Source organism: Periplaneta americana, chromosome 13 (assembly GCF_040183065.1).
Source record: "Periplaneta americana isolate PAMFEO1 chromosome 13, P.americana_PAMFEO1_priV1, whole genome shotgun sequence".
NCBI lineage: Eukaryota > Metazoa > Arthropoda > Insecta > Blattodea > Blattidae > Periplaneta > Periplaneta americana.
In genome coordinates, this window is record NC_091129.1 from 117,335,052 (window position 1) to 117,359,269 (window position 24,218).

General features: G+C 32.9%; 1 protein-coding gene across 1 annotated transcript in view; it reads right to left on the bottom strand.

The window, feature by feature from the left end:
• LOC138712307 (suppressor of lurcher protein 1-like) overlaps positions 1-21,030 on the bottom strand; it is a 548,854-nt gene extending 527,824 nt beyond the window's left edge. The window contains exon 1 of the mRNA XM_069843936.1: positions 20,801-21,030. Within this exon, the coding sequence (XP_069700037.1) occupies positions 20,801-20,891 (91 nt within the window). The 5' untranslated portion in view covers positions 20,892-21,030. The remainder of the gene's footprint in view (positions 1-20,800) is intronic.
• Between the last annotated feature and the right edge of the window lie 3,188 nt (positions 21,031-24,218).

Sequence of the window (24,218 nt, forward strand, 5' to 3'; positions counted from 1 at the left end):
TTTTAATTATTCTAAGTGGATGTATTATTCCCTAATAAATCGTTTTTAGGTAAAAAAAGTTATTAACAAAAATAAAAGCACTCTCAATTCTAATGATTGTAGTTTCATGTGCGTGCTTCAATCAATGAGAAGGAAGGAGGAAATATCATTTGAAAGGTACACGATGATAATCGCGTCTTGCAACGATTCTTGGCACTCCTGGATGGCTCAATATTGTCTGTCTTTCAAGATCCAGAGCCGTCCAACCGAGTGAGACTCGGACATTCGTTAAACCCAACATTGGACTACTCCGCGAGACAGAATAGCTTCGCATACTGTCTACAGCGCCAGGCGTTCAGTAACAATCTGTCTTTTCTATCTTTCGTAACCGGTTATGCAGGACTCTATTCCTTACATAACATAAACGGATAAATTAGTTACAAATTGAAAACTATATCACGGATTGGTTCCAAATCACTTTTTAAATCAAGAGCATCTAATGTAACCATACGTAAATCATCAACAGATGAAAATAGAAGTCTGCCAACAAGTGAAAAATCAAAGATAACAATGATGGTGTATCTCATTGAAGAACGTGTGTTTATTGTGAGTTCCTATTGGATCACTGGATCTTTCTTTGAAACCGAACGACAATTCAGGACGAAGTTTGAAGTACGGCAAAATTAAATAAACGAATTCCAATTACACGCAGTGAAAGTGGAAGTATGGTGTATCATATCTGATTTATTAGGGCTTCAATTATTTTTTTTCTGGATACGGTTGATACTAATTCATACAAGAAAACGATCAGCTCAGACGGTAGAGCGTTGGCGCGCTCAGCCAAAGGTCCCTTGTTCGATATCCGGACCCGGACCAATTTTTCCCTTGAAATTATTCAAATCAGCTTAACAAGAAGCTATACCTGAAAGCCAGATTTGCATTATATACAGTATGTCACTGTTCGTTTACAAAACCACAGTTCAAGTCACACAATTTGTGTGCACTCAATGTTGGGTTTCTGAAGTCTTGTCAGCCCCCTTGAGGTATGTGGATATAAATGGAAAAATTGAGCCGGTACGTTCCTGGAAGTTCAGTAGGTAGAGCGTTGGCGCACTCAGCCAAAGGTCCCGTGTTCGATACTCGGCCCGGAACAATTTTTAACTTGAAATTATTCATTTTAAATTATGTTATGGAAATATAGGAATTAATATCACTATCGTAAGAAAGTAGGTTAAGATTGCGAATAAAATAATGTAAAAAGCGATTTAAAGGAAATGCAGTATAGGGTCGCCCTTGCACCACTGTGACAGAAACAGTGAAGTATTGTTATAATAGAAAAATACAGTATTCTAATATTTAAAGAGACAGACTGAGTACAGTGTCGGAATGGACGAATTGGAACAGACGAAAATCGACACCTTCCCCTTCAGTATGAAAAGTAACTATACCAAACAACATTAGGTCTATGACAAGGAAATGCAACACAAAATTGTTATAAACTGTCCTGTCATATAAATGACTGTGTAGGTATAATGTTACTGCACGTATAACCTTAATATATTTATTATAAAAGTTAGTAGCTACTCCTCAAACATTCATTTTCTTAACAAAGGTGTTGGGAAGTGACTCACCTTTGTAGAGGCCTAGACGTAAATGGGAGGATAATATTAAAATAGATTTGAGGAAGGAGGGATATGATTATAGAGACTGGATTAGTCTTGCTCAGGATAGGGACCGATGGCAAGGTTATGTGAAGGAGGCAATGAATCTCCGGGTTCCTTAAAAGTCATAAGTAAGTAAGTTGAGAAGTGACTCATTGAAGTCTATGGTAGCTCTTATAGGGCAAGAATACGAGATTTCTTTAGCGTTGATTAAAGAGCGTGCAGGACTTTGATAATGGTTTTGTGGAAAAAGAGAAGTGAGTAAAAAGCTAATCTGTGACATATACAAATTTTATTTTGCACAGCTTTAGGAGTATTGGGATACCAAAGAGAATTCCATTTCAGAGAGACCCTCGTAAACGCTATCTGATAGCTTGTTATTCAATTACATAACTCGCTATAGGGAATATTTAATATTAATTTGACAGCCTTTGAATGTAAATGTTATGCTGTCCCCTACTGGGACATGCGTATTTCATTGTTTAGGTAATGTAGATACGTTTATAATTTAGTTCCTTATTTAAATACAGTAGAGCTTGTATGTAGATGTCGGGCATTGATTTCGTTACATGAAATACGAACAGAGATATACTCATGGCGTAACATGATAATGTGTTCAAGAGAGTGACGTCATGTACAAGCCTGACTGCGCAGTATGCAGATTTAAAAGGAATCATATTGTTGCACATTACTGCTACAAATGAAATAGAACAATCTGCTTTGAAATACATTCTACAAAATATATGAAGGAGTTGCGTAAAATAGTTTAATAAATTTTTTTTGTTCAGCTGCTTCTCTTCGTTTGAATGATTTAAAAGTTCCAGACTTTGTAATTTCTTTACTGTATACACTGTATACACGTAGAAATTCCACTTCATACATCATCTCTGTATTCCTCATCTTTCACTGTTACTACATTTCGTCACTGGAACTCTCTGCCGTCTTAAGTCAAGGGCTGCCGAACATTGAAATCTTTCAATTCCAAGTTAGAAAATTATCTTATGACGAGTTGCCAAACTAACTTACTATTATGACAAGTGTTGTATTGCATGTTTCCACGTATTCACATTTTTTTATGTTCTAGTGATATTTAACTTATTTTATATTTTGTTTTCATATTTTCCGATAACGGTATATCTATTATGTGATAAGTTGAGCTATATATAATCATAATTTTCCTTACTGTGTGTACTTAAAAATATTGTATTCATTGTATGCTTTATACTGCACTATTTTATTATTATTATTATTATTATTATTATTATTATTACTATTCTTATTTTTATCAATAGTATTATTAGTATTATTATTATTATTATTATTATTATTATTATTATTATTATTAACTGTCTTATTTTTTTATACTTTGTATGTCTCATTTATTTTGACCTGCTGTTCACATTTTATTATGCTTTTTTCTTTCTTTCTGTATGTTATATATTATATCTGATTTCTACTTACTTGTTGTTTACATTTTATTATTATTATCTTATTCAGTTTTGTGTGTAAAATTGTAGTGTACTTTGTAAATTTGTAGTGTTTTTGTAACGCAGTTTTACTCCTGGTTGAGTGTTAGAGAAGGCCGTATGGCCTTAACTCTGCCAGGTTAAATAAATCATTATTATTATTATTATTATTTTTATTATTATTATTATTATTATTATTATTATTATTATTACAAATTATGAGCAAGTTGAAGTTTCGTTTTGTTGTCGCTGGAAAGGTCAGTCAGTAAAATGTCGGCATAGTCAAAATAGGGAAATACAAGCGTTTGCACAAGGGACTTTTTTAAACAAGAGGGAAGATGAACATTTATCCTTTTTAGCACATGGATAATAGAATATGCTTTTCTGCAGGTTTCTGTGATTTGCATGGCCTACGTATGAGGAATGAAAGCAAGTATACATACATTCTACAAACTCATTGGGACAATAAAAAGGTCAATAGTGGGAAGAGTCCTAACAGAAATTATTTCAAAATTTTATAAAAGAAGTGTGCGAAATCCTATTCTCATAGGGACTGCTATGAATGTTCGGGGACACACTGCTTTACCAGCAGAGAACCACAGTTATTCGACAACAACTCAACATGAAATATATAATTCATACGATATAAAACTACAGGAATGACTGGGACCAGCATTTCACAAATGAACAGTGATTTAATACTACACCTCTCAAAATACTGAATGCACCTTGTTTAATGAAAATCACATTGATCATCTCCTATGATGTTGATGAAGAAAAGTACTCATATCTCAAAAGTATAATATGCAGAAAATTAGTGAGATCTGAAAATGAAATGTACACAAGAAACAGACATAGTAATAACGATCATATTGGACAATGGTGTAATATGTTTTAGTAACAAGTATTAGTAGAAACAGTGTGTGTTCGATATAGTCTAAGTGAACTGAAAATCTACAACGGAGTGTTAAAAGTGTCAAATTTGAATGAATTAGAGGAGTGAAATAGAGAGTTAGTAAAACGATAGAGATAATGAAAATAGGTGAGGAGTATGGTGGAGGAGGCTAGCTAGAATATGTAGAAAATTAGTGAGATCTGAAAATGAAATGTACACAAGAAACAGATATAGTAACGAACATATTGGACAATGGTGTAGTATGTTTTAGTAACAAATATTATTAGAAACAGTGTGTGTTCGATATAAGTGTACTGAAAAACAAGAACAGAGTCCTAAAAGCGTCAATTTTGAATGATCTAAATGGGGTAGATGGATGTAAAGGTTGACATCATATCATATCATATCATATCATATCATATCATATCATATCATATCATATCATATCATATCATATCATATCATATCATATCATATCATATCATATCATATCATATCATATCATATCTTATCATATATCATATCATATCATATCATATATCATATCATATCATATCATATCATATCATATCATATCATATCATATCATATCATATCATATATCGTATCGTATCGTACCATATCATATCATATATCATATCATATCATATCATATCATATCATATCATATCATATCATATCATATCATATCATATCATATCATATCATATCATATCATATATCATATCATATCATTATATATATAAAAAATATTAATTTTAGGGCCCAATGATTATTATATTTTTGTCTTGTTTTGCGCGTATCATTCAAGAAAAAGAGGAAAAGATATACAGGGATATCCAGAAAAAATTCATAGAAGAAAATGTCTGGAGATGAAATAGACCTAGACTTCGGTCATGATGTTTATAATGAAGATTTGTAACTGTACGTCAAAGCCTTCAGCCGTATCGCTGAAAAATGAACTAAATATATCATGTCACTATTGACAATCGCAAAACGCACGTAACATCAGACCTGCCAACCTACAAGAGTTAAATTTCGGGAGATGAGAATAATAATAATAATAATAGTAATAGTAATAGTAATAATAATAATAATAATAATAACAACAACGCGGCAAAACGTAACTATCAACACAAAAGTTAAACGATCGCTTCTAAATTCCGTACATTGTCATGTTAATCAGGAGAGATGAAGTCGTCAGTTAATTGCTGGTGACCAGTGCATTATGCATGAATGTTGGTAGGCCTATAATTTAACCAAAAGCTAATAACAAACAAACTAACAGCAGCGACCTCCTTCCGATACAACTCGTCTCTTGGCCGAACTATAAAAATTGCAATACAACGTACAAAAACTGTGTTTTCTGTTAGATAAAGATTTACTTTCCTTCTGTTTCTGTTTTATACGATAAGACGAAGTGAAAAAGTATAACTTGAGGTGTATTTATATTTTATATCTACAGAAAAATAATATCTGAAATCATAGACTACAAAGTGTAGGAAATTCAAAGTATTTACTGGGACCATTCCAAGCTAACGTGTATTTACATTCGAAACAGCTCCTTTAATGCCGGAGAAAATTGCTACAGGCAACATTTTTTATAAAAGCTTTTATTGATATTCTCATCTCTAAATACAAAGTCAAACGGTTATAAAAGCGATGAAAAATATTTATTGTGGAATGAATGTCGTACTGTAGGTATCGATGATTTTATTTCGGAATTTGTTGCAGTTAGGTGTTGCCACTGTGGCTTCATGTCTCTTTGTTTATTAATTAATGACTGTTTGAGAATAAAAAGGTTAAATCCAAAGCTAAACAAAAATATAAATTCTTCTGCATTAGCTACCATCACCAAAACCGTCATAATATTGGGGAAATTCTCCGTAGAAGATTAATTAAAAACGAAGCCAATTACAGAATGCGCAATGCCTCAAACCAAAGTTATACACGAGATATTTTTTATTGAAAGAAATAATTTGAGCTTAATTAAGTCACACAATAAGCGAATATTCGACGAAGATGATTCTGTATGGTTTCGTCTTCTATCTCATATTTATAAACAATCCATAATTAATCCTGCAACTGAAAACCTGGGGCCTGATTCACAAGAGCTAGTAGTAGTTTTGCTATACCAGAGATTGACTCGTTATCGTAACATATATTATTCCTATTTGTCGATTGAAATATCATTACAAATAATTTATCAGCATATCAATAACAACCTCATAAAATTACTTAAAAAACGCTCCCAAAAACAATATACACTTATGAAAAAAAAATAAAAATAAAAAATTATTGGATTAACAATATTTTCACCGTTACAATTACATATATATAAACACTAAATATAAACATTTACATAGAGATAAAAAATTTTACAGGAGAAAAAGTTCGTCCAAAGGGCTGGACTCTGGAAGAGTACCCAAACCGCTCATTGCATTTCCGCGTTGAATAGCTATACTTAAGCGTTGACGCAAATAAGTAGTGCAACGGCGATCACCAGTAATGGAGATCAAAATTTGGCCGATTTGAGATACCAAAACTTTAGCGTCATGACTCCAAGGACCGAGGTCTCCACAGCAAATGGGACAAAGATATAATTGTCTAAAAGATGAGCATATTTATTGACTTTCTTCTTCACGGCTAATTCAGCAGCAGATGCTGCGTGTCTGCAGGTATTCGGCAAGTGAGATGGAGCTAAAGTGTCAACTCAAGTGGAGTCCCAAATTAAAGATTTTCCTCTAGACCATGGAATTAAGGTAAGACCATCGGGTCGTTTCCCATCTGCGCGACTAATACCTGGTGGTTCCAAAAGAGACGGGATGCCACAAGAAGTCAGAGATCTTTTAATGATATCATTGAGTGATGTATGTCTGGGAATGCGACCCTTGCTCCTCGCACAGCTAGTTTTACAAGATTGTGTTTCATATGACTACTCCTTTACATTACAAGTAACAAGTTGCATCAGCTAGTGCTACAAGTATTTTCAGGCCAGTGTACAAGTGTCTTGTTTTATCAATAAGTATTACTTGTAAGAAGTAGCGTCCATAATAGTGAAAGCATACTAGTCCATAGTTGGATGTCAATGTAGATCAGCCGCGGCGAAAATGCGATCGTGCGCCGAGCCACTGTGTAACCTGCAACGTGCATAGCACCTATGGAGGGAGGCTGACACCAGAAGGGGAAGTGAAGCAACTGTCTGATTTATTAACGGATTTTCATTTTCCTTACATCAAGCACTTAAATTTAATTTTATACAGTACAAGGCTACAAACTAATGTTTAGTACGTGTAACGAAGAAAGAAATGAACAATATCACTACCTAAAATTAACTGTCTTCAGAATGTCTCTGCGACAGAGTTTCAAAATCAGGAATTATGTCACTTACTGCCAGTCGTAGTTGATCACAAAGGTATTTGTCTGTCAGTCGTGATCTAAATTTGGTTTTTACTGTTTTCATTCTTGAAAATAATTTTTCACAAACGTAAGTTGTAGCGAACATGGCTTCAAAAGAGCAAGTGAAAGAACGAAGCTGTGGATATTTATTTTTTTTTCCAGAGATTTTAAAAGTTCAACATTTGTCAAGTCCTTACATCTAGCTTTCATTTAACATCACATTGTAAATCTGTGAGCTTAAATTGAAGATCTAACCGCATTATTCGTACATCTGCTGGAAAAGGATCGACGTACAGAGATGATGATGATGATGATGATGATTATGATGATGATGATGATGATGATGACGACGACAACAACACTTAACCTTTTAATGTTTCATCAGTGACATTAGTACAATGCTGTTTTATGTTATACAACCGTTTTCCTCGTAATACTTGTGAACAAATCATACATTTAATATTCTCCTCATATTGGCAGCAAAAAAAATGCGTCTTCCCATCCTACTTGGAACTTTCGTTTTTGTAGAGGTACATGGTTTCGAGAGAGACATTGAGACGGTACGCCTCTAGCAGGTCAGAGACAAATACAAATGAAACGGAGTTTGACTCCAGTGAGTGAGAGGGTGGGGGTTGTGGGAGGTAGGAAGCGCATAGCTATCATTGCGAGCCACAAATTGCTCTTGAGTCACATTTTCTCCACGGCTGATGTAGATACAAGTTTGCTATTAGTTTTCTGAATGTGATCTAGTGCAGGCGTCGCCAACCGATCGCACACGCGTGCTGGCTGAAGCTGCATAGTGTACAAGTCTACATGTGAATCAGTTGCTGTGCAGGTGAGGGGAGGAGTTGGTAGTTGAAACCGGCTCAGTGACGGTCTACCAATACAGTCATTCAAGCGTTGTCCATATCCCTTATACTCTTATAGCCTATTGGTTATGCACCATTGCATGCGTTTCTATTTGAAATATATTTAATAAAATTTATCCTATAACTTAAAGAATTTGAAACATGCAATCATTAATTTCTTCTGGCAAATTAGTAAACAAACCGAGCACATTAAATATGCTGAAATCAGCCAAATAATATACTGAGTTTAACGACACATTTTGTTCCTAAAGCTAGAAACAGTTTCTTCAATTTTATGTGTAACATAAATTATTCCTTCTTTCAACAACCGTAAACTAATTAAATACTTAAAAGGTCAAAATACAACAGTGTTCATAAGTGAAGATTGACAATAATGGAGATAATTACTACAGTTGTCTGAACACTATTTATTGATAAAATAAATAAAATAATAAAAGTGGTTAGAAACCATACATGTTTCGGGGGCTATGCTCCCCCATCTTCAGTGGTTGTACCACGACTACGGTGTAGATGTTCTACCGCGTTTCGTATCTTAAAGAGTCCTCTTTAAGATATGAAACGCGGTAAACATCTACACCGTAGTCGTGGTACAACCACTGAAGATGGGGGAGCATAGCCCCCGAAACATGTATGGTTTCTAACCACTTTTATTATTTTATTTATTTTATCAATAAATAGTGTTCAGACAACTGTAGTAATTATCTCCATTATTGTCAATCCATTATTGTCAACCGTAAACTAAATTATTAAATGAAAATAAAGGCCACAGATATGTACAACTAATAAAAATTAATAAACTATATTCAGTACGTATTCTCCATCCAACTACAGCCTATTTTAAAGAATTGTTTTCCTGTACAGTATATCTAACAAACATTTTTCTTTTCTAGAAACATAGTAAATGCCAAATGAGCTTATTAGACTTACTTTAAGATAACGAATTGCAAAAATTTGTCACTTTTGTACCGATAGAGTTAGGGAAAGAATGTGTAATGTTTAGATTATTATTATTATTATTATTATTATTATTATTATTATTATTATTATTATTATTATTATTATTTATTATTATTATTACTATTAATATAATACACATTAGTTATTAGTAATTTTTGGATGAGAATGGTTCGTTCTTCTCCCTCATATTTTTCATAATCATTTGAGTGATGGGACGAATAATGTCGTTGTGAGTTGAAATTCCTTCTGTTATTCAGAAATTTACCACGAACCAAACACATGGACACTCCCGACTTTTCAGCAAATATAAATGACTCTGCCCATAATAACAAATTCAATGGCGTGGATGATCTATCGGACATCGCTTCTTCTGACATTTCTGGTCCCCCACTGTATACTACACAGAACGAACTGTGTCCGTGCGCCTCCACAGACATCGCTACACAGCAGGCGAACCACGGTCAGTTGAGGATGCCTGATCGAGTGGTTCAGAAGACGATGAGGAGTTTCATTATTCAAGTGCGACTTGGAAGAGTATAATATGTTAAGAAAAACTTTGGATTCGATCATTATATGCATTTAATGAACCAACTATTTGTCTTCTTTTGTAAAAAGTCGTGACTTTAGTGTTTGCTGCAATGCAACGCATATTTTATTTTCTGAATTTTTATAAAATAATAATAATAATAATAATAATAATAATAATAATAATAATAATAATAATAATAATAAAGCTGCTGAAGTCATACAAGTGTATGTTGAACTTTTATGAAACAGAAATTACAAGAAATTTTTGCTTGTATCCCTTACACCAGCGCTGTCAAAAACAAGAGAATTTTATGACCTTGAAATCATTTGCGGGCTCCAGGCGCTAGGACAAGGCCAAGAGATTGCTAACTGATCAATTATAAAATATAATTTTATTTGAATATCAGTAGGAATTATTTCTCTCATAGCGATTTCCCAATTCACTGCAGTGAGTTACAGTTAAATCATGGTTATTTTTGTTATTGTTCCTTATTCCATGACGTCTCGACATCTGGTGCTTTACTGCAAGGGCAAATAAGCGTTAACGCATTGATTTCAATTGTACTTGCCACTCAATTCAATATTTGTTCATTTCCAACCGGTAACTTTCTCGAATAGATTTCAATATAGTGGTTTTCAGAGGGACAAAACGCCACGGTTCAAAAGCCATTGTAAATTAAACAATAATAACTCGAATGCTGTAACTTCAATTGGTCTCGTATATCAAAGAGAAAGGCATTGATGGTAAATAAATTAAACTTCAGTGTATTTGCAGTAATAAATGCGAAGTTTTCACATAACAAACAAGTCGAAATACTGAATTAAATTTCTAAAAATCTGTAATAGATGTTAACCCTAGAATGCATACCGGGGTTACGCGTCATTCCACAAAAATGTATATTATTTTGTTGCCATAATCTTTGGATGGCTTTCAAGAGCTCTCAAATCAAAAATTACTTACAGTAGTCTCCACTCTTTCGTAGACTGTGAGTTTCAAAACAGAATACGCGTTTCACGAGCTTCGTGTGATGGTTAGTGACCCCAGTTTTGTAAGGTTTTATAACCGTTAATAATGGCTGTAAGAGGTGATGATATATGTAAACTTTGTTGTATGTTTAGAGGTATGACTGAAACAAATGAAACAAGCTAGATTTGGTTTATGCTCGCGCTAAAGACAGGAAAACAAAATTATTTTGTGTGAAATGCATGCTCAGAACACAGGAGAGATATCTGCGTTGAATGTGGAAAATGGGGGTGTTCTTATCTTGTAAGCCTCAAAATAATACTAAGATTATTTCCAAATTATTCAATATTGTTAGAAACATGTCTCTTCTAAAAATAATACATTGAATTTGTATATTATTATATAGGGTAATTCACGAAGATTTACCATCTCTTACGGAGCTTATTTTCGAAGACATTCTAAGCAAGAAATGTCATATAATCCTTTATCCTAATCTCAATATTTCCATAATTACATTAATTTAAAGTTGTTTTAAAAAAAAACATTATTCTTGAGTTTTAAAGGTAAAAGAATATTAGAGAAAAAAATGAACTATTCAGGATTATCATTTCTTTAATTAGCTAGTATTCTGAATCTAAAAATGTGTTGTGAATTCCATTGTTGCTTCGTACAGATTTTGTTTTCGATTTTTAACTACAAAACTACATTTTCTTACGCATTTATCACAACAATTGTTATAAATCACGCCACTCTTATAAATTCTTTAAGACTGCCGCCAATTAAAAGGTACTGGCATATTCGAATGTCTTCATTGCTATAGTTTTAATGTTGAAATTGGTTTTGGTTCCTTCAAGTTACTTTTGATTTATTCAGTTGAATCTTAGTTTCATTAAAAATTGGTTTGATTCCAACGTACTTGTCTTAAATCATTCTAAAACTACGGTTGTACCATTTTCGTTAACATCTGTTGGTATGATATCTCCTGATTCTCTCTTGTGTTTAAAAATTCATACATCCAATTGTGCTTCTAATAATAGTAACTGTCCTATTCTAAATGAATCTCCTCAAGTTAAATATCTCGGAATAATAATCGACCAACATTTACGTTGAGATGAACATGTTCTTTTTCTGTGTAATATATTAAGAAAAATTATTCACTATTTTGTCATCCTACGAAATGACTTGACCGTCCATACTTTACGATTGATTTATGTCGCATTAGTACAAGCTATATTACAGTACGACATGAAGGGTGCTATTCATAGACATTTCGCAGCACGCGCTACGAGCGTACTAAGCTAGCACCGGCTATCAACTGGTTACTTGTACAGAATTCAAATCATATCCTATCGCTAACACTGGTTTATGAATACGAAAAACCATGATCATCCACCGAAAGCCCGCGCTATAAATGTCAATGAATACGGGCCTTAAAGTTTATAATATACTTTCTAAATATAGTAACGAATTATTTGTAACTTAGATTGGAAATATAGCCATGAAATCCTCACTAAAGTATTCCTCAAGAAACAATAGATTTTTGACATCATATATAAATATAAAATTTACATCCTGGGTTGCCCTCGTAAATTGCGCTCGAGTGGCCAAAAATTTTTATAAACACATGTTTTGACATACCGTAATTAAAATGGTGAAAGAAAAAAAATGAACTTTTTTATCTGCCCCCATGAGAATGTTTGCTTGTTTGTTTTCTAGGTTAATTTATAAAGCAAGGAAACTGAAAATAAGCCTAGCAAACGAAAAACAAACCCAAACAAACTAAAACCAATATGAATAGAGCATTCGCATATGTTGGTGCCGCTCGTAAATTGAAAGGCAAACGTAATTTTTATGTAACTAGTAGAGCTGGGGACGGAGCCAGTAGAACTGCTGAGTTACTCGGTTCTGTGCTTGGCAGCGGAGCACCGAAGTTACTCGGTTAACCGTAGCCGTTACCGGTCAGTTCAAACGTTCAAACAGAGTTCACGTGTTTTACTTAATTCTAGCAGACAACAACGTAGGTACTGTTGTATTTAAATATTTTCTGCTGCAGGACAAATTATTTCCTTAGCCCCAAGGCGGGCTGAAAAGCTTCTAGCATTGAAGAGGAGTTCATAATAATAATAATAATAATAATAATAATAATAATAATAATAATAATAATAATAATAATAATGATAATAATAATAATAATATTATTATTATTATTATTATTATTATTATTAAAATCCAGTATAACAGAGAAAGTATGGAATTGAACGGGTTACATCAGCTCCTTGTTTATGCGGATGACGTAACTATATTAGAAAAAATCCACAACAAATTTTACTTCAAGAAAGTAAAGAGATAGGTGTGAAAGTAAATCCCGAAAAGACAAAGTATATGATTATGTCTCGGGATCAGAATAATGTACGAAATGGGAATATAAAAGTTGGAAATTTATCCTTTGAAAAGCTGGAAAAATTCAAATATCTTGGAGCAACCGTAACAAATATAAATGAAACTCGGGAGGAAATTAAACACAAAATAAATATGGGAAATGTATTTTATTATTCGGTTGAAAAGCTTTTATCATCCAATCTGCTCTCAGAAAAGCTGAAAGTGAGAATTTATAAAACAATTATATTACTGGTTCTTTTATATGGTTGTAAAACTTGGACTCTCACTTTGAGAGAGGAACAGAGGTGAAAGGTGTTTGAGAATAAGATGCTTAGGAAAATATTTGGTGCTAAGAGGAATGAAGTTACAGGAGAACGGAGAAAGTTACATAACGCAGAACTGCATGCATTTTATTCTTCACCTGACATAATTAGGTGACCTCATCAGTCATAATTTTATTTGTATTTATTTCTACGAATTATGTTATCTGATTACTTTAATTAATCAATAATATTACTCTTCACCAAAGAGAACATGGTTGTATTGAAGGCTAGTATTGTTGTAAAATAAATAAACATTCCACGTTTTATTGATTATTTTATTCACTTTCCGTAATAGTAAATAATTCTGTGTGTTGTTTTTAAGTGTTTTAGGCAGCGCGTCATGGAGCCTGTTTTTATCTTTTTTTTAATTAGCTGCAACGTTTAACGTTTACATCACATGTTAATTTATTAGCTGTTAGTATTATAAATTATTTTATCAATTTTATTTCGTCTGTCATATATAACAACATTGAAAGTTAAATAGGCCTTTCATAGAAAATAACTCCGCAAATAGTTGTAATCACGCAAATGAAATTTGCAACCGCCATTTTTTAATGAAGAGAAGCACTTTTTTCTCGTCAATTGGCAAAGCGAAAGCGCTTTACTACAACGCTTTTAAAACACGCTTGGTTCCACTTTCAAAGTACGTTCTAAAATCGACTCAATCTATCTAAATTTTAAATCTGCCGCCACAAATTTGTACTCGGTACTATACTCGGTTCAAGCGAGTAATGACGTAACAATAACTGCTCCGAACCGAACCGTTCCGTCCCCAGCCCTAGTAACTAGACCTTTATTTGACCACGATGGTTTCGCAATGCTTTCTAGCTAGTAACTAGATTGACTGAAAGTTTATTTCCGCCCAGTAACTCTTCATCAACAAACGTAAATTTTGATAAAAAAAAAAAAAAAGAAATACATTTGTAACTGCTTGCCTCTCCTCGAAGGCTACAGTATACTGTGACCGCGCTTTGAGTGCGTCACCGGACTATAGCCAATGAGAGGCGTTACATATGTACGCTAAGAGTCAGGAGGGTTTAACTCATGTTGCAAAGTATACCATCATGGAAGTACGTCAGTTTGCCGCATTGTGGTTATAAGTTATAAGTAGACTTCGTGGAATTGCCACGAGAATCGTAAGGTTTACTGCGCACGCGTTATAGACTGTATGAGAAGGGAGCGTGCAACGGATAGAATATGCCTCTGATGTAAACACTGAGCAGTATACTGCGGTTACAATAAAACCTGTACCCTGCATTCAAGAAATATAATGAATGATCATTGAAGTAGGAACTATCTAAACATGTAAATACACAATTATTTTACAGTGAGATATATTAACTCTTAAAATTTAATGTAAGATACTCACATCATCCTTGAATATGTGCATTGGAGTGAAGAGTTACGTACATTTTGAGCGACTGCAAAGTAACCTCCTCCGTGGTCACTTAAACAGTTTTTTAATTTTGGGAAAATGTACGTTCAACATCACACGATATAATAGGTGCATATTTGAAGAGCGGGAAGTCACTACTTTTTAGTACAAAAACTTCAGACGTCTTGTCGTGACCTCATGGTACATCATTTATAATACGAAGTTGTGAATAGGCAGAATTTTTAGCAATAACGTTTCTCAACTTACATTTCACTTTTTTCTGAAATTAGTGAATTCTTATTTTGGATCACGGTTTGTGTTACTTTATCCACTATATTACGGGCTTCTGAGAATTGTAGTTTAGACGATTCTAACAGGATGATGCTTTTGGACACGACTTTAAAATTAGAATCAATGAACAGAATATCTTCCAATAGCTGTTCAGAAGGCAATGAATTTACAGCTGCAAGAGCGGAACTGTCTGAGCTATCCAATGCATCAGTTACGTCCATTATTTTGCCGTAATGTTCTGCATAATAATTAACAGCATCCAACCACGTTCCCCAACGGGTCAAGAATGGCTGCGGGGGTAAGGGTATTCCAGGGGCAATTATTTAGAACAGCAACACTCTCATTGTAGTATGTTTGATTGAATTCTTGTCTGCACTGAACAAATGTTAAGCTTTGACTATTCCAACCACAGTAATGCAAAAACAAGTGCTTACATAGGTATACATTAGCTGTAGCTCTATCTATTTGAACCGGTCTCAACTCTTAACATGAACTGCTTATACTACGAGACCGGGCGGTCGCTCACCTCCTCTATACTACCGTACATCGGCAACCTGATTGTATGCTGAGTGTGGCAATTCAACGAAGTCTAGTTATAAGTATCACCAATAGGACAATTTTAGACAGATATTATCAATACTCAGTATTTATAGAATGTTATAATATTATAGCATTAACACTACTATTAAGCCCTGAAATCGTCTTTTTGTATAGACGAAATAACAAAATACCAACAAAGATCGATGAAATATCTAAAACGGATAGACAGTGAAATTTTTAGGGAACGAATCTTCAGGTACAGAGATGAGAGGTAGAGGGACAGAGCCGCTCACAGAAAAGATGTAGACGGCATTTTTTAAAAAGTATAAAAAGACTAATCTCTGAAGCTGATGACAGTGTTGGTGATGATAATTCTTCTTTATTCGAAATGAAAAGCTCTAATGCATCGGCCTTTCTAGAGATTTCTTCTCAGCAACAAATTTTCTTGAGTAATATATTAACAGTTTAGCATAGGCATAAGTTATTTAAGATATATAGTAGACAATATTATTAAGAATCACAACTTTCCCAAGCATCTAACTGGTGTGGCCAACTTATCTTTTTAAAACCGTAATTGCCTCCGCTAAAAAACATGTAATGAACGTAGGAGAAGAAACTCCACGATTGACTCCGATTTCAACTTATTATTTTCTTTAGAATGTTATCTATTCGTTATGGAGAGACCGAAGATAAAATATAATACAAGCATGGTACTTATTATAATCTTCAGGACTGACAATAGGATCTTACCATTACAACATAATATTAAAAATACAGGGTGATTCACGAGGATTTACCGCCATTTAGGGAGATTATTTTCGAAGACATTCTGAGTAAAAAATGTCATATAAACATTTGTCCTAATCGCAATATTTTCAAAGTGACATTAATTTAAAGTTGTTTGTAAACTACCTTTTTTCTTTACTTTTAAGGGTAAAATAATATTACAAATGGAGAATGAACTATTCAGAAGTGTCATTTTTTTAATTGACTAGTGTTCTACAGCTAAAACTGTATTGACAGTTGCTTTGTGCAGATTTCATTTTTCAATTTTTAACTAAAAATGACATCATTCTTACGCACTTGTCACAAAAATTGTTACAAGTCACACGACTTTAGGAACTTGATTCTTTACAGTTTAATTATGCATCCTAATGTACAGTAGGCCTACAGTCTTAAAGAATTTACAAGAGTGGCGTGATTTGTAACAATGTTGTAATAAATGCGTAAGAAAAATTAATTTTGTATTTAAAAAAAATCGAAAAGAAAATTCTGTTCGAAGCATCTATGGAATTCACACCACATATTTAGCTTCAGAATATTAGCTAATTAAAGAAATGAAAATCCTGAATAGTTCATTCTTTATCTGTAATATTCTTTTGTGCGAGATCGTGCGTATTTGCTTGGTTTCCGCACAAAACCAATCCGCGGAAAGTCTAAAATCCCACATTCAGTATTCCCAACCTAACACACATAAAAATTTCCGACTTCTTACCGCTTAAGTGACATATTGATTTTACTGCTTTAGGCTTTTAACATATTATTTTTAGAGACGTTCAATATAGTAATAATTATAAATTGGAAACTTACCACTGCAATTTCACATAAATTGCACTGTTAATTATTGTTTTTAAATATTTTCAAAAATTAAGTAAACTCTACAACTCCACTAAAGTTACTGCATTCGTGATGCAAGTAACATTAAGGAAGCCGTGAAAAGATCAACAAGATTCGACTCATCATAGACTGGGGGGGAAAAAAGACAGACGTACATCACGGCCTGCTGGAGTATAGTAAACACAGAAAACATTTTAAAGCAACAATGTTGAAGATAGATATTTTTGTTTGCAAATTTGCCGTCATTGAACAGAAACCAAGATGGAGATTTCATTGCAACTAATTAGAAATTCCTCTTTCAAGTATGTAATAAACGATCTTCGCACAAAATAATGTACGATATACGAGCGGTATGTTTTCATTCAATTCTCGGAAATTAAAAAGGCTCAATTACGTTTCGATTTTTCAAACTTTTCCTCGAACATGGAAACTTCAATATACCGCTCTTGTAACGCATATTACTATTATCTTTAAAACTCAAGAATAAGGTATTTTACAAACAATTTCAAATTAGTCTAAAAATATTGAGATTAGGACAAATATTTATATGACACTTTTAGCTCAGAGTGTCTTCGGAAATAAGATCCGTAAGGGACAGTAAATCTTAGTGAATCACCTTGTATAATAGGCTACTAACAAAATCCTATGTAAATAATTGGTTCAGAAGTATGGGGCGTAAAATTATAATTGCAAGAATATTACAATTTAAAATTCAATTTATAATGTTACTTATATATTCCATTTAATATAATATAAATAAATATCAAATATAAAATTTTTTGTCTGTGTGTGTAGGATTGTTGAAACATACATTAACTTACTTATCTACTAAAACATTATGGGAACCAATTAACAAAGGCTGAAGATGAAAAAGTATAAAGCTCCTAAATATTTGTAACTTATTAGCAAATAATATATTTGCAAATATTTTCAGTATTCTTTTCACAATCAAGGGCTACAAAAAGTGAGAAAATTAACTCATCAAAACGTCATTTCATTGCTAAGAACTTGAAATAAATTTGTAACAATTTACATTATTTCACAGTCGTTAATAAATTTGAGTGAACGGTGGGAACTATTCCAAATGATATTAAGGTGATTAAGCTAATGTATCTAAAAATTATAACGCACAGGAACAAAATAATAAGTTTTCTATTTAAGAAAAATATATTATATTTACAGAAAAACAGTCGGCTTAATAATGGAACAAATTTAAACTTCAGTCATATAGGCAAAGAATATGGAATTCAAACTCTGTGGAAGAAAATTACAATCACTTTTGTCAAATTTTGATTTCATCACTATTAATAATAATAATAATACTAATAATGATAATATTATTATTATTATTATTGTTGTTGTTGTTGTTGTTGTTATTTGAAACAACGATCGCAATACCATTGCTGCAATAAATTTTCAGTTCTAAATAAAGTTTTAATCAAAAAACTATCTCTGCACCTGGTTGCACGCTCGTTTTTAGTTTTTAACTAACTTCACCGAATCAAAGTCTTGAATGTAGGACGTTCCGAAAATAAAATTTCTGGGATAAATTAAGAAATGAATGTCACTTTCCTCTAATTCTATCGCCTTTTTATTCAGTAAATATTGAAATGTTTCAGTATATTTTTAAATTCCGTAATCTGTAAGGAAGTTGTTTAGTCAACTGTCCGAAGACAGGTCTAAACATCACAAGTGACACCAAGAGGCAACTGGGTCAGGAGATAATGGGGTAGGAGTAATGAAGTTATGAATATATTTATGTCTAAAAGAGGTCGAATACTGTATAAACTGAAACATACATTGCAGAACGCATATCTTAATATAATCATTTCTAGTTATAAAATTCACACACTTAATTCAGTTTCATAGAAAATTACATGGAGCTTATGGTCACATGATTATTCCCCAATTATATAGTAATAATAATAATAATAATAATAATAATAATAATATATTTTATTTATCTATTTATTAATATTTGTGTGTTGGACAACAGCGGATAGCCGATATAAGTCCAACACAGTGGATAATAATAATAGTAATAATAATCATCATAATAATAATAATAATAATCCTGTATATAATATATGAGAATATTACTTTCAACCAAATTATTTTTAGTATTTTGATACGTGATCATTATAAGTGATACATAACCTAAATGTACTTCATGGCATCTGGAAAACAACAATTCTCATAGAAATCAAAATGAAAGACGTCTTTAGCACTTATTACCACTACTTTAAAATTTTTCTAAAATGAAATCGAAATTTACAGAAGTGTTTTTTAAAATTTGTTATAGAATATATTTTTATGTGTTGCTATTAAGAAAGAAGTTTAATTAAAGTTGTAAATATATGTTTAAATGACTATATTTAAGATTGTACAAAAGTTGTGAAGTAGACACTTAAAAGATTTCTTCATTGTTAGAAAGTATATTTTATATGAACATTTAAAATGTAGATAAACATATATTGTTTGAGTTTTCTTCAGGAGTTAGATACAGCTTACAGTAGTAAAATTTTCGGAAATATTCAACATTATTTTCCTCTATTACTTATCTTGTACAATAATGAAAACTGGTATGTGTAAAACACTGTCCTTCTGCTATATGAAAAAAAAATATATTTTTACGATTCAAAAAAATTATTTATATATATTTTTTTTTTTAAATTCGAAATGGTGGCAGTTCACTGTGCAGTGATGAAGCTTTTCCCTCATAACTCATAAACTTGTTAAGTTTTTCATATTCTCTCTCTTTTATTTTATTGCTGAGACTCATGTTTACAATATCATGCTCTTTCAACTACATTCCTTAATAAATAATACTTTTTTTTATTTGTGTTAGAAGAAAATACTGATATTTGACCCTTTTTAAAGTAAATTTATTTTTTATCAGACAATCTAATCAAAGTTAGAGAAGTGATTTTGCATCGTATTGTAGATATGACATGCATAAATACGCACAAAAAATTTCATCACAGAATGTTTAATAATTTTTGAGTTATGAGAAAAACGCTTCATCACGGCACAGTGAACTGTCATCATTTTGAATTTTGAAAGATATATGAATACATATATTTTTTTAATCGTAAAAATATTTTTTTCATATAGCAGAAGGACGGTGTTTTACACATACCAATTTTCATTATTGTACATGATACAGTAATGGAGGAAAAAAATGTTGAATGTTTCTAAAATTTTACTCCTTTAAGCTGTATCTAACCCCTTAATATACTGATTTCGCTTTTGAACTTATCACCAGTTTCGTTTCTAGTGTCATAAGAATATGTCAGAACTCAACACTATTATGATCATAATAGACTACAAAATATGTTATTAGTGTGTTAAAAATGTGCACTGAAAATTTTAACACAAAATCAGATAGAAACAGAAACTTTCATATATTTTTTCTCAACTTACACTGAAAGTTTCTTTCAACTAAATGTAAAGGACTTTCAAATTATAAAGTCAACAAAACAAAAGAAGCCAACTTTAATTAATTTTCAGTTACGCCGAAACACGTGCTTTCATCAACACCATTAATAGCCCTTTACCTTTTCCTTCACCAACTTCTTTGGCCAAACTCTCTGCAAACAATAACGAGAGAAGTGCCAGAAGAAAACCAGCGGGCATCAGCGAAGACATGTCTGAGGAGTTCCGGTGAGTTTAGATCCTGTGCAACATTTCCACACCGCGGAAGCTCTTGAGAATGCACGATCGTGCCGAACCTGAACCGCGGTTCACACGTGGCGAGAGAGATGCCAGCTGCCAGCATCGGCCGCTGTACCAAACTGAACGCACGACACGGCCAAGTCTACGCCTCTAAGTGCCGACGCATGCGCACGACGCCGAATCGATCCCTGTGACCCGCTGCTATAGGTAGCGGGTCCATCCTGGAGGCAGCCGACAATTTGAAAATCATCCAAAAATGTGCAATTAACCATGCAAGTAAAAACACTTCCTTCAAGTGACAGAAACGAGTCACTAGTAATAAGTTTTGGTTTCTGAACTCTTAATTTTCTGTTGAAATGTTTAAGATAAATTCGATGGTGTTTGGGTAAAGGGGGATAAGTCATAAAAGTGAGTTCTGAGATAAATAATATATTAATTTTTTTTATTTTTTGACGGTGAAGATTGGTATAAGCCAGTGATCGCCAAAAACTGTGTCGCGACACATGCCCCTGCCTCCACTCAAGCGTAACCATGGCATCATATCCCCACCCTCTGTTTACAGCCATCACTTCGATATAAGTAAAGATATTTATCAGCAGCGGACGTACGCATGTAATGTTACAAGTGTGTAGGATAATATGTTTCGATGTCTTTTCGAAAACAGATAATAAGCAGAAACTTAATTTTAAGGAATATTTATTTTGTGCAGATGGCAAAAATATGAGATACTTAATTTGTTGTAAAATTGTAAATGGCGTATAAAAGAACAATGTACGTTGTCATTATTCTTCTTGTTATGAAGATTACCACGCCTTACCTGTAACTTGAACATTTCATTAATAAACGAACAATAAAATGTATCGGCTTCTACGTCTTAATTGGGGTAAAATACTGCCACGTTTTTTTAAGTATGTAGTGTAATTTACAACTTCGTGACCATTCTGGTACGTTTTTCTAATTTCAAATATCTGCTCATGTAAAGTACACGTTCTTTTTATGGTAAATAAGAAAATAAATTTATTTTAGTTTATTAATAACACAAAAATAATGAATAGGAGTATAAAAAATTAACGTGGAAAAAAGTGTGTATAGTTAATAAGTAGAAGAATATTATATCGCTTTTGTTTTTTTGGTCACAGTCCGTCTCTGTACTGTTATTCACTGCATTACCTGAGGAGATACCCACTCCACCCCTCTCCCTGCGATAGTGGTGTGCGGGTTGCATTTCTATTACGTCACAATTTCGTGGTGTTTGGCAACCACTGGTATAAGACCTATGACCATAATATTGCAGATATACAGAGTGATCCGTTTGGGTATGGATAAAATAAAAACACCGTAAAACATTTCCTACTGAAATTTATTTGTTGAAACTTTGTGCATACAACACTGAAGTATGCGAGATTCCTTAGAGCTCAACATGACCCCATTGCGCACCCTGCACAACTCATAAAGGTGATGCAATTCAGTCCATGTCCGTTGTAATATAAGAGGGGTGATTTGTTGAAAGCCCTGAGTAATTTTTACTCTCAGATCATCAATGTTCCTGGGTTTCTGTGAATAGACAATGTCTTTAACAAAACCCCACACGAAGAAGTCAGGAGGGGTTAGATCTGGGGAGTTTGGGAGCCAAGCCAAGAGATAGCTGCTTTAGTACTGGGTTTCGCCTGCGACCTCCTGCATGTTTTTTTTTTTTTTTTACATAGAACCTGTTTCTACAAATGTTCGATATCACAACATTATGGAATCGTATTTAGATACATCACACATACCATACTCTCGTCGAAATTCCCTTTGAAGTCTTTCAACATTCTCAAATGTATTATACCAAAGAACAAATTGTACCCGCTGTTGATTTGTAGTAGCCATTTTAATCATCTACTATTTTTATTTCTCCTTTCAGATTATGCATTGTTGATTTTCATATATGGAAATTCCCATCTTTTAATCATAATGCAACCAGGAAAAAAATTTTTCTTACTATCATAATAGTCATAATAGCTTTATAATAATAATTTAATATTATCCATACTCAAACGGATTGCACTGTATTAATAATTTTGAAAGAGTGTGTTTTATTATCTATTAGCATTAAGTGGCTAAAATTTCAAATCAATGTATGCTATAATAAGTGAATAGAGTGTACCTAGGCCTAATCAGGGATATGTAGTAAATTTATAAAAAAAGTATGTTTAAATTAAAAGAATTATTTTAAGTGAAAATATTTATTCTATAGTAACCATTCTTTTTGTGTTTCAAAGCATAATGTATGTACACACATTACTACAAAAAATAAGAAAGCTCTGATAAATAGTAGTCCTATTATATTTATGACTACTTGAAGATAGGCTATTTTTACAATTATTTTTCATGGATAAGAATTCATTAATTTTGTTTTCACAGGACTTAAAAGTTTGATAGTTTACATGTAAACATAGTACAATACAAAACAATGTAATACAATGGTTCAAACTTACAATCTTACTGCTAACCAGCACCTCAACTATTCGTAGTTACTCATTCGGCCCGCAAAACAGTCGCTAAGAACATCCCGGACGTTGTTTCCAGCAGTTATTACTTTGTTGAAAACATAACCTATTCAAAATGTTCTATAACTTACGTTACATCGCTCACAGTTTCCTGCGTTACAACATGTCTCTTTACACGGTTTTGTTTTGTATACTTCTAGTCTCTTTCAGTTTTCAAAACAAGCTTAAGCAATGTAAGAAGACCAAGAATTTCAACACTGGAAAATTCCCTGTATATCTTCTTGTTTCTTGTTGGGAAGAGTTACTGAGTGCATGAGGAACACAAACACAAGCTCTTTCACGTTAACCCGAGCAGCAGCCATCTTAATGACGTTATAACCGCAAAAAAAATTTCACTCATACTGGTCACCATTTCTAGCTAGAAACTCTTTTCGCAGAGAATGATGAGTGCAACTATCTCATAGACCTATTTGTCCTGGGTTAACTTACTGTCATTTCAGGGCTAGATCTTATCCAGTGTGCAAAGAATCTCTGTCACAACAGAGCTACGAACAGTGAAGTGTCGTTTGTCGGTAAGGTTACAAATGTATTCATCATAATATAGAATAATCCAAAGAGTTGAGATGTCAGTTAATCGGAGCGCTTATTTGTGACATCTTTGATATTGGCTTCATAAGTCAACCAGGACACTTAATAGAAATAGAGAATACAAGCGAGCGGGGAATTTCTTCTTCCTAACACAGTATTCTTCGTATAGCCAATGAACAACGGGATTATGTGTTAAAAATTTGAAGACTGTAACGCGAAATGT